An 11,974-nucleotide genomic window follows, 5' to 3' on the forward strand; every position below is an offset into this window, starting at 1 on the left:
GCCATCTGTTCAAAAGAATGCTCACCACCATGAACTTCTTTCTTTCAAGTAAGAGATTATTACTTAAAGGTAGCGAGTGTGTTGGATAACCGTTATTATACAGGAAGTTAGAAAGCCAAATTACATAATTAACGCATGCTTCACTAACCAAAAATCTAATCAAGAAAGAATTGGAAAATGAGAGTGTCAATAACCTTAGCTAGGAAGGCCTAGAGGGCCCAAACCGAGTACACGTGCTTCATTAATCGAAAACTTGTCAAACAAATGCGGATACAGATTGTAGCTTCTGATTAATTATAAAAATAATTATCAACTCAACCTTTTGTAATAGTTGGGATAAGACGGAACTAGGGATAGGCCAAAAGTTTGAATACATGAGATAATTTTTATTATTTTGAACATATATGGGTGTGTTTAAACTTTCCCAAGCGTCATGTTCTAATTTAAAGCACCTCTTTGACTAATTTTAAATATTTATGGTATATAAGGTCGTGTGTTTTATAAATATAATGGGCTATACTTGACTTCTGAACACGATTTAACATTTGTCCCTGTTTTTGTCTTCTTAAAATTGATAATGAGAAGATTGTTGTAAAGAAAAGCCCAAAAAGCCGGCTTTTGTTTTTGGATATAACACGAGCATGCTCGAAACAAAGAAGCAAAAGTTCTTTAACTGGAACAATTTCTGAGTTGCTTTTTCGGATAATTGGATTTCAAAAGTGACATTTTCTTGCCTATTATTATTATTAATGATGTTTCTCTTGCTTGACGAAACTTTACTTTTAAGCAGTTGCTAACAGAAGTTCTTATAATTTGAGTGAACAATTCCCAATCGGCTGTAGATGCGATGTAACGATATTACTTATATTTCACTCGAGCGAAGTTTGAAATGGATTTAAAGTTGTTAAATTGACGAGAACGTTTCTCGCAGATTTTCGCGAACAGCTAAATGAAAATGGAATGTCTACTAAATTTGTATCAGCTTACGACGCAAATTATAGGTACTTTTCTACACCTACTTGTTAACGCGAAAAATGTGTGGTGGGTGTAAGTGTTTACGGATCGACCGCCGAGAATGCATTAAAAGGTTTTTAAATGTTTCTAACATTGACCTCAACTGGAATGTTCTCGCATGTCTAGGATTGTCCTCGGATAGAATGTTCGACATTGAACCGTAGTAAAAGAAACAAGAACTGGAATGTTTGAGAATCATGTTGTTTGAGCTGTAGAGGTGGGTTTTGACACTAAATTGGAGCATGTTTATATATTTCGATGGAAGTATTGTAAGAAATATCTGGAATCTCAGGTTTGGTAAGTGTGTGGGTTAACGGATCGGTCACTGGCCAATAGACACTAGTTTAGAGTATGTGAGAATGTACTAGAAGGTTATTCAATGTTTCTAACGTTGTCCTCAACTAGAATGTTCACGAATGTTTAGGAATGTCCTCAGGTAGAATGTTCCAGAGTTAACAGGAGAGCATCCTAGACTTTTCGAGAACTATTATGCTTGAGGGTTGGAGGCGAGTTTCAACACTATATTGGGACATTCTTATATATTTATATTATTTTGTGATAACTGGGGTAGAAAAGGTTAGAAATGAAGAGGTATTGGAAGGAATAGAAGAACAGAGGACTCTATGGAAGTCAATAAAAAATAGGCGAGATAGATTGGTAGGACACCTTCCCAGTCATGAAGGTCTAGTCAGAGACATATTCTAGATAAGATTACTGTTCGCAAATAGTTAAGGATGTGGGCTGTTCTAGTTCAACCAGTCTTAGGACTGACGACCTTATGATGATGATGATGATGTGTTGCAAAAAATGTTTAGAATCCCTAATTTGGTGAGTGTAAGGGTGTTTACGTATCGACCACGGACCAATAGATACCAGCCTAGAATAACTGAGAGTGCACTAGAAGGTTTTTGAATGTTTCTAACGTTGCCCTCAAGTGGAATGTTCTCGACCGGCTAAGATGTTCTTCAGGTAGAATGTTCTAGAGTGAACTAGACCGGAAGAATTGAGAGCGTGCTGAAGTTTTCTAGTGCTATTATATTTCAGTGGTTGAGGTGAGGTTTGACACTATATTGTAAAAAATGTTTCGAATCCCCAATTTGGTGAGTATAAGGGTGTTTACGTATCAATCACGGACCAATGGACACCAATTCAAAATAATTGAGAGTGCACTAGAAGGTTCTTGAATGTTTCTGACGTTGTCCTCAACTAGAATTTTATCGAATGTCTAGGATGTTCCTCAGGTAGAATGTCCTGGAACTGGACCGGAAGAATCTATATCATTCTAAACCATCCAGGAATCGTTATGTTTAAGTGGTTGAGGTGCGTTTTGACACTAGATTGGGACATTTTCATGTATTTCGACAGCTGTGTTGTAAACAATGCTTGGAATCCCCAACTTAGTGAGCGTAAGAGTGACCGACCAACAAACACCAGTCTAGAATAACTGAGAGTGTACTAGAAGGCTCTTGAATGTTTCTAACCTTGCCCTTAACTAGAATGTCCTCGAATGTCTAGGATGTTCCTCAGGTAGAATGTTCTAGGGCGAACTGGGCCGGAAGAATTTATATCGTTCTAAACCATTCAAGAATCGTTATGTTTGAGTGGTTGAGGTGCGTTTTGATACTAGATTGGGGCATTTTCATGTATTTCAACAGCTGTGTTTTAAACAATGCTCGGAATTCCCAACTTAGTGAGCGTAAGAGTGACCGACCAATAAATACCAGTCTAGAATAACTGAGAGTGGACTAGAAGGTTCTTGAATGTTTCTAACCTTGTCCTCAACTAGAATTTTCTCGAATGTGTAGGATGTTCCTGAGGTAGAATGTTCTAGAGTGAATTGGACCGGAAGAATCGAGAGCACTATTCGAGATCATCACATAGTATTAGAAGACACTGATTGGAGACGTCGCCTTCTTTCTTCTTATGTTCATCCAATCAACATCTTAATTATTTCTGATCAATAATTAATTTAGTGTAGGTTTTCCCTATGACCTCCGCTTTTTACTCCTGTATTTGGTTCTAGATTGCCTCTAAATAGTTCTTTAGCATCTTTTCTTTTTCGTTTTGACTCTCATAGCACTCTACGCTCTCCTACTCTTTCTAGAGCCTCGTTTTTTCCACATCTTTAACGTTTCATTTCGTGTTCTGAAGTATACTTTAACAATTTCCAAATTAACCTTTCGCGAGCACAAAAGTGGCTTCTTTTTGTTAAAAACAACTCAACCTGTGTATTATTTATAGAATTTGTCCTTACCAATTTTAAATATGGCTATTTATATTACAGTTTCACATCATGCCTATTGAAATGCCTCCAAACTCCTGCTTTCAAAAAATGCGAAAAGGAACGAATTTGACGTCAGTTCGGATTTTGATTCATTCAATTGCCTAAAGTGCTACTTTTTCACTTGAGCGATTTTCGTGGGTTTTCAATATATACCTTTTATTGGAAAATACTTTTTAATTCTCCCCTTTCCTTTTCGCTACGCTGAATTTAATCTAAGCTAAGATGAATTGTATTTATATTAAATTTCTGCGGAATTCAATATCAAATATGAAAACCCGGTAAGAAAAACGTTTTCCTCGTGTATAATCATTAGAAATATTTTATTCTCGTTTATTTTATGGATGTTTTGTTTTGCCACGTTTTAGAGAAACTTCCGTTAATATTAAATTTACGAAAGCTCTTTTTTTCTGCTTGATATTTGTGTAACATGCTTTCCTCTCTTCATTCATTAATAGATGTAAGTAATAGCTAGTTTGAGGTAAAGCTTATTTATAAAAGATATGCATCAATTTCTACAAAATTCTAAGTAGGTAACTGTATTTTCTGTGGAAGGCAGTTTTCGGTCCAATAAACAACAACGAAAAAGCTTAGAAGTTAGACTTAGTGTTTACTCAATTTATATAATTTATTTTAATCAGTTAATGTAAGGATTCATTGGTAAATAATGTGATTGAGCTAATTAAAAGAAGAAAAACAAAAGGGTAATCCTTTGTGCTTTACAAAATAATTTTCCCGTGAAGGGTACTTTTCTTAGACCACCTTCTCGATTATAAGTCTCTTTTTTTTACTATCCTGCTTCAAAAACGCCGCCACTTTAATGTTCTATAAAATTGCTACAGCCCTTAGCGGGAAATGCAACTAAGAACGGTGATAAAAAGGTTCCTTATTTCCCTTTAGCTTGTTTTTTACCCAGCTTCTTCGATTAAAGCGCCCTTAAAAGGATTATTGCTCAATCTTACGACGAGAAAGCCCATAAAATTCTGCTTCTCGTATTGATTCCATCTGGAGAGTTGTTTGACCCAATAGCCCACCAGATTGTCATCAGCATACATTGGAATTCAATTCTTTGTTGAGGACGTATCATAATCAATGTTCATTATTTCGTACAGTTTTCGGAGTATTTGAAAATTTTGAAGGAAAATGTGTTATCATATATATATATATATAACTGTGTTCCACTAGTATATATTTNGTGGAAGGCAGTTTTCGGTCCAATAAACAACAACGAAAAAGCTTAGAAGTTAGACTTAGTGTTTACTCAATTTATATAATTTATTTTAATCAGTTAATGTAAGGATTCATTGGTAAATAATGTGATTGAGCTAATTAAAAGAAGAAAAACAAAAGGGTAATCAGGGTGTATGGTTTTACGTATTTGTGTTATAAGATCATGTAAACAGTTGATATATAGTAAAAGTGCTTAACAATTTGTTTTTCTGGGCACTCAAATCACTCTAATGCGAACTTGTCCTTGAAGATGGGTCAACTTTGATATAACTTTTCATTAACAAGTGTTAATGGTGAAATTCTTACTATAATCTTCCTAGAATCTGTAAAAATGGACTTCTCTATCGACAAAAGCTTTCAAGAATTTAACCATTTTTTTTAGTATTTTATTACTTAATCATATTATATGAGCTTCAAATCTTTTCTTCCTTCGTTTTTACCATTGCTTAAAAATTGGCATCTATTTTTGGAAATGTAATAAGTAAAAATGAGGTCAACACAGATCTTTTTGTCTTTTCTATCATTGATTTGACCCCACGTTGTGATAGCGTCGTTGACCGTAAATCTAATGGACTAAATTTTGTTTCAGCACAACTGCCAGTGACCTCATATCTCGACGTGGTGTCTTTTCCAGGAGATATTACGGATCGGTAGAACAGGTAAGGGCGAAAATTACAACGTGATGAGATTATTCCATTCGCTAAAGAAAACCAACTAGATGAAACATTTTTGTAGAGTAAACATGTCCGTTCTGGCTTTTTCGTTCATTGATAGTATTTCTTTTATTTTAGTAGTAGTAGACCAGCCAGTACTATGTTTCTTCGAGCAGATGCTTGTTATAGCCGATCACACGTAGATATAATTAAATGAAAACTGTCACTATAGTACAAGGTATAGGGTCATAAGATATCGAAAAACTTCTAAACTATAAGAAATTTGGTAATTGTCCACAATTGGGGCTCCAGATCAAAATCGCTCCAAAAATTTTTTCATCGACTTCCGGTCATTCTACATAATAGAATTAGAAATTAGAAGGTGGGAGAGACAGTTTAGACTTGTTTAGAAACCATGATATTATTTTCATCGTTGCGTCGTGGGAATGGTATATGATCTATTAAGATGGATCGATAAGTTTGGTAAATCGCTATGAAGATGACACTGCTGTACCAATTTCATGTCTTGGTCAGAGAGAGCAATTCTATATAAAACCCCTCTATGAGTTTCATGAATTAGTTTCACATAGTTTTTATTTGATTAGAGTAAACCCTCACGATTTTCTTTTAATGGGAAAAGATGTGTATCAAGCTGTAATTAAACATTTTTATTTAAAATAGTGGACTGCTGCACAAATAGAAACCCAGTTGAAAGAAGTTCCTGGGGCATCTGCAACTGTATTTAAGACCATTGTATTGATGAGTTCAAACGTGGTCATAAGAACACTGGAAACCCAAGAAACGATTAAAACAATTCATGATATCTTATTAAAGGTCGTCAAATGAAATGGATGAATATATCTGTGATGGTAAATGACGTCTCATATAAATGGGTACATTTATCACATCCTGTAAGAAATTCTGCAGATGAAAAAACCCAGTACGCGGCTGTTGTGCATGCTGACTTCGGACCAAAAATAAAATACAGAAAGCGCGTTTCAAAATAGTGTTTGGAGAGGGCGCAGCATAATCCAGAAGATTTCTGGCGTCGTCTTGTGAATGTTGATGAAACATGGATCCATCATCGTAGTAGAGTATCGTCAGATTAAATTGAGGAAGATATCTGAAAGTAAACATATCATATGAACGGGTACATACATCATATCCTGCAAGAAATTCAGCAGATGAAAAAGTTCAGTGCGCGATGGGTGTCATATATGCTGACTTCTAACTAAAAAGCATAATGCAGAGAGATCGTTTGAAAATCGTGTTTGAAGACGTTCAAATAAAATCCAAAGGAATCCTGGCGTCGTTTTGTGGTTGTTGATGAAACATGGATCCACAATCGAAGTAGAAGATCGTCAGATTAAATTGAGGAAGATATCTGAAATCGTAAACATCTCATACGAACGGGTACATTCATCACATCTTGCAAGAAATTCTGCAGGTGATAAAGGTCAGTGCGCGATGGGTGTCCTATATGCTGACTTCTGACCAAAAAATATAATGCTGAGAGTCCATTTCAAAATCGTGTTTGGGGAGGGTGCCGTATATTCCTGAGGAATTCTGGCGTCGTCTTGTGAATGTTGATGAAACATGGATCCATCATCGTAGTAGAGTATCGTCAGATTAAATTGAGGAAGGTATCTGAAATGGTAGACATCTCATACGAACGGGCACATACATCATATGCTGCAAGAAATTCTGCAGATGAAAAAGTTCAGTGCGCGATGGGTGTCCTTTATGCTGACTTCTGACCAAAAACAAAATACAGGGAGACCGTTTCAAAATCGTGTTTGGAGAGGGCGCAGCATAAGTCTAATTAAATTGATGAAGTTATATAAAATGGTAAACGTCTCATACGAACGGGTACATTCATCACATTCTGCATGAAATTCTGGAGATGAAAAAAAGTGCGTAATGGGTGTCGTATATGCTGACTTCTGACTAATAAGCAGAATGCAGAGAGACCGTTTCAAAATCCCGTTAGGAGAGGGTGTAACATAATCCAGAGAAATTCTGGCGTAGTTTTGTGACTGTTAATGAAACGTGGATCTATCATTCTCGACGAGTTAGAACGAGTATTTTGCAGACTCGGATAAAAGTTTTTTTCGTGTAACTAAAAAGCTGGAAGATCGCTGGATCAAATGTATTGAGATCAATGGAGATTATGTTGAAAAATGATTTTCTGTTTTGGTAACAAATTGTTGTGTTCGATGACTTCTGCCGAACTTATCGATATCGATCCACTCTCGTGTTATGTATTGAATCTTGATCATTGTCAGATGAAGGAACATTGATGCTGCATAAATTGTACCTAATTAAATTGCCTTTAATTTGAAAAGTGCGCAATACTCTTAACCGAAGATTGCTTCATAACATGAACTACGGCAACGGATCTAATTTAGTGTTTTTTTTTCTGTTATCGTAGAACTAAGTGGACCATTTATCTTGAAAAAAAAAACAATTTGGCGTAATTTCATGGCTCCATAGAACCAAATACTTCGTCATTAGTCCATGTCGGTGGTCCTTTTCAACTCAAGCCTGTATCACATAGGTGGCGGATGGCCTCGAAACCCCCGTTTGAAATGATCCTACTTTCCTTGATTGCGACTAGTACACAGTTGTTCGAGACTTTTGAAGAAGAGCGATGCAAATCGTAAATCAAGGGAAAAAGATACGAAATTGCGAGCGCTTCCACCGCGCCCCAACCACCGCCTGCTTTTTTTTTGTTATCCATAGCCCCGGTAATAATTAAAAACACTCTGGTTCACAGAAGAATTGAGATTTAGGCCCTCGTAGCCGCAACAACTTTTAATAACTTCCCCGGTTTATCCGATGAGAGATCTTTATTCTGAAAAAGAGAGATGATTGGCGATTTTAACGTCAAAGAATATACCTGTAATAAAGGGCAAAGAATAAGTGTAAAAAAAAGAAAAATTAAAATTCATTCATCTTTACCCTGTTCTTTATAAAGTTTTTATACAGTTTACAAGATTGTAAAATTGTGTAAATATAAGATATATGAATAGGTAGGGTTGACGGCCTATACATAATTCCATCAAACTGATATAGTGATATCATGCCAGGCAGTTTTTCATTTGCTCTATGCATTTCAAAGCATGAGTTGTAACTCTAAACTAATTAAGTAGCATTATCTTATTAAAATGTTTAATTTGTAAATGGAAGAATGCTGCACAGAAAGCTTTAGAAAATGAATTCAATTTATGTTATGGGTTACCACTAAGGGTCTACATTCGGATACATTGTTAATTTGAAGTATTTCAGAATTCCCATACAAAAATTCATTCACCATTTGACCCCTTATTACATGATTATGTAGAAATGCGTAGCCATTCATCCCACTTTCACATCTTTAAGGTTTAAATTTCGCTTGTCTAGGCCCAGCTTTTCTTTCATCTTTTAACAGGCAAATGTTGGAGTACTAGTATTCCACAGATAATCCTTAACTCCTCCTCTGGATTCATTTTATACGTCTCACTTTTCTCTTCCCAATAACCACAACCCATTCCCCCCATTTGTCAAACATTACCATCTGCCTCACCCTTTGTAAGAGTGTAAGCTGGAGGGATTGGCATTTTTATTCATGCAGATGATGGAGATTGCTCAGCAGATCTAACAACACCTCGAAATCAAATTTTTGACTAATGAAATCTCAGGAATTTTAAGTAAGGTTTTTGCAGCTGTTATCTGGTGTATTTCTGCTGGTTTTCGGACTTATTGGACGTTTTCCAAAAATTTATCTTTTCAACGTTCCGCAGACATGAGTGGTTGATAAGGTTACTTTAGGAGAATCAACTGCTCATATGATTCTATTAGAACGTTAGGAGTTAAGGAAGTTGTGAGCAAAATTTAATCCATAGTTGCTAATTCCTGATTAAAGGCTAAATAGACCGAATGCAACATGGAAAGAAGAACTCTGCTCGTACTTGTATTACTTTTCTTGGATGGATGAAGGGTATAACGATCCTAGCTATAGAAATATAACATCGACCTTGAATCACAGTGTAAAGCATGGAGAACAAATGAGCGAACGAAGAAATGTTGAAAAGATGGACAAAAAAATTAATTACCCTCCTTGTTCTTTGACATAAATAAATCTGATCGTACTTACCAAACCTAGCCCCCTATATTTACTTTGGGAGAATGTGAACACGTCAAGAAGTAAAACCACCAGGCAGCCGAGGATCCAGGAATGTTTTGAACGACGAAAATAGAGAGGCATGACGAGCGCATTACCAAATATAAGGGACCTATCTCTTGATGTGGTACCCTAAATTTTGCCAGATCAAATAAAAATCTGTCCATCTCAAAAATAAAATCAAATCAGCTTATGTTTATCACAGCAGGCATTTTATTAGCTATCAAATCCAAATGTCTTACAAAATATTTTCTTTTTGGTTCTAATCTGAATTAAAAATTTTTGAAACAAATAAGTTAAGAAATAGGTTTGGACTTCGTCTCTTCATTTATTCAACTAGTTGATACCACTTTATCAAATAACCTTGCAATTTGAGAACCGTTTTGTTTTGGATTGGTATTTGTTGGTAATTCTCCTAAATGTTGACATGGTTCACACAATTACATGTGTGTGCCTTGTCCTCTATGTATTTAATTCTCTAGTAAATGTTCATTTTGTCGGAAGGAAATTCAGTTTATACTCGCGCTGAGTTTAATCAAGCCAGACGGATGCAAATGACATGGAATTCAAGTAGGTCCCTATTCAATGAGCATACACGCACTCCTTCCGGTAGCCTATGGTTAATGCCACCAGTTACCGACATGAAAGAAAATCGCTTTTTATTATTCTCGTGTCCGGCGTTTTTTAAAAGGACTAGCTATTAATGGTGAAATATTTTTAGCGCAGCGTTTTCAAAATCTTATCGTCTTCGTCCTTTTTAAATTTCAATTTGTTGCCTTGACGGCAAAATTGAGTTTCAAACTGCGTATCTACTTCATTGGTATACAATTCTGCAAAAAAGGATTGGAGTTTTTGTAGCGCTTCAATATTTGCTATTATTATATCTAGTGGACCGTTTAATCGTCGAATGCTCCGAACAAAAAACTGAAGTAAACAAGTGAACCGGAGAAAACACAAATTGTTCACATTATCGATTTATTCATTTTAACGAATGTTAGACTTAGAATATAAATATAATAAACATCTTTAACTAACGAAATAAATGAGGTATTCACATACAAATAGCTTCAATTACTAAAAATACTATGTTAGTTTCTGGGACAAGTTTTACATGTCAGGTATATGTGCGAATTTGTATTCAATTATAGTATAAATCTGTATAAAGTATTCCGGAAAAATTAAGGGAGAAGATACATGAAAAGAAATAGAATGATCCATCTCGCACCACCCAGCGATATACGTAAACATGAGGGTAATGACCTTACCGAAAGCCCCAACTGCTCCGACAATGATGACCAGGATTACCTAGTGTAATTAAGTAACGCGCTATCGCTACATGCTGTGATGGAATTCCGTATGCGGACATGGGTTAGGAAGAAATGCACCGGCGGTTGTTTCAAACGATGACGTAAACAGTACAATTCTCAAATACAAGAGAGATATATACTCGTAAGTGTGGTATGTCGGACACGGTTATAAGTGGAGCATATTTTAATAATAGCACAAATGCAGGGAATTTTTTCTTAAAATCCTCCACACCGTATCACGCGGAATCCCTGTTTGTTGTGCAATGATTCAGATTGTTTTCTGTTAATCGCAAAACGACTTCGTCAGTACAGTTTTGTCGTCTTAGCTAACCTCCGCCTCTTCAGAGTAGTATCGCACTTCCTATGTGATACCGCAAGTACAATATTCGCGTATTCTGTCCACAAATATTTGCTTGATAGTTTGAAGATACACTTATTTTTATATTTTATATTAATGGCAACAACTTTGTCAATCGAACGGCAATCACGGAGTGCAGACTACTATTAGTCGTCGTTACGTGTAATTGGCTTGTTTATGTACCAGTTGCTGCGAAGGTCACGAGAAGGTACGTGTGTTTCGTCTTTTGGCGCTAGACGTAACCGAGGGTGATAAGATAACGCGATCGTCAACCTTGTGTTTGTTCTCAATCTTTAACGGTTCATTAACTGAGTTACTTCTTATGCATAGTATTTACACCTTCTACATTGCGGCGCTATCATGAGATGCACTCCACAGTGCCTCCAAATTGTTACCTTTCAAATTTCCAGAGTACTTATCAGACTATAGTGTATATTATCATTTCATTTAGAAGACACAATGGACGAACAGGAAAGCCTTCAGCATACTATAAGAAGAGTCAGGAATGGAATCCTAAAAACTAAAAAAAAATATTTTTACTTAGAAACCAGGTTTCTGAGACACAGTCGATCCAGATTTGTTTTGACAAGAAACTAATAAAGTGGTCTGTATTCTGTCGAAACTGCCAGACGCGGATAGCGATTTCGATCTTTTTGGATCTCATCAGCGCGTGGCAGATAGCTCCGACAGAATACAGACCAATTTTTACCTGCTGTCCTAACAGCGCGTTTTATAATATACCACAAATGGCGCGGTAAACGCCATCTGTAGTACAATGCTACATTTTAGGACTACGTATGCTCTAACAAGGTCCATTTAAATATATGGATATCTACTTGCTGAAACGAATCCCGGCGTAGCTAACCTCAACGTGATAGGCACGTTACCATAATCGAATAAAATAATTCGAAGTGGTCTGTATTCTGTCGAAACTGCCAGACGCGGATCGCGATTTCGATCTTTTTGGAT

The 11,974-nt window shown here is 36.1% G+C and overlaps 1 protein-coding gene across 1 annotated transcript in view; it reads left to right on the forward strand.

Moving 5' to 3' along the window:
- LOC108743016 (GTPase-activating Rap/Ran-GAP domain-like protein 3) overlaps positions 1-11,974 on the forward strand; it is a 142,652-nt gene that overhangs the window by 37,466 nt on the left and 93,212 nt on the right. Inside the window, exon 3 of the mRNA XM_025974914.1 lies at positions 5,115-5,184. Coding sequence (XP_025830699.1) covers positions 5,115-5,184 — 70 coding nt within the window. The remainder of the gene's footprint in view (positions 1-5,114; positions 5,185-11,974) is intronic.

The sequence above is a fragment of the Agrilus planipennis genome, unplaced genomic scaffold (assembly GCF_000699045.2).
Source record: "Agrilus planipennis isolate EAB-ADULT unplaced genomic scaffold, Apla_2.0 scaffold19, whole genome shotgun sequence".
Lineage (NCBI taxonomy): Eukaryota > Metazoa > Arthropoda > Insecta > Coleoptera > Buprestidae > Agrilus > Agrilus planipennis.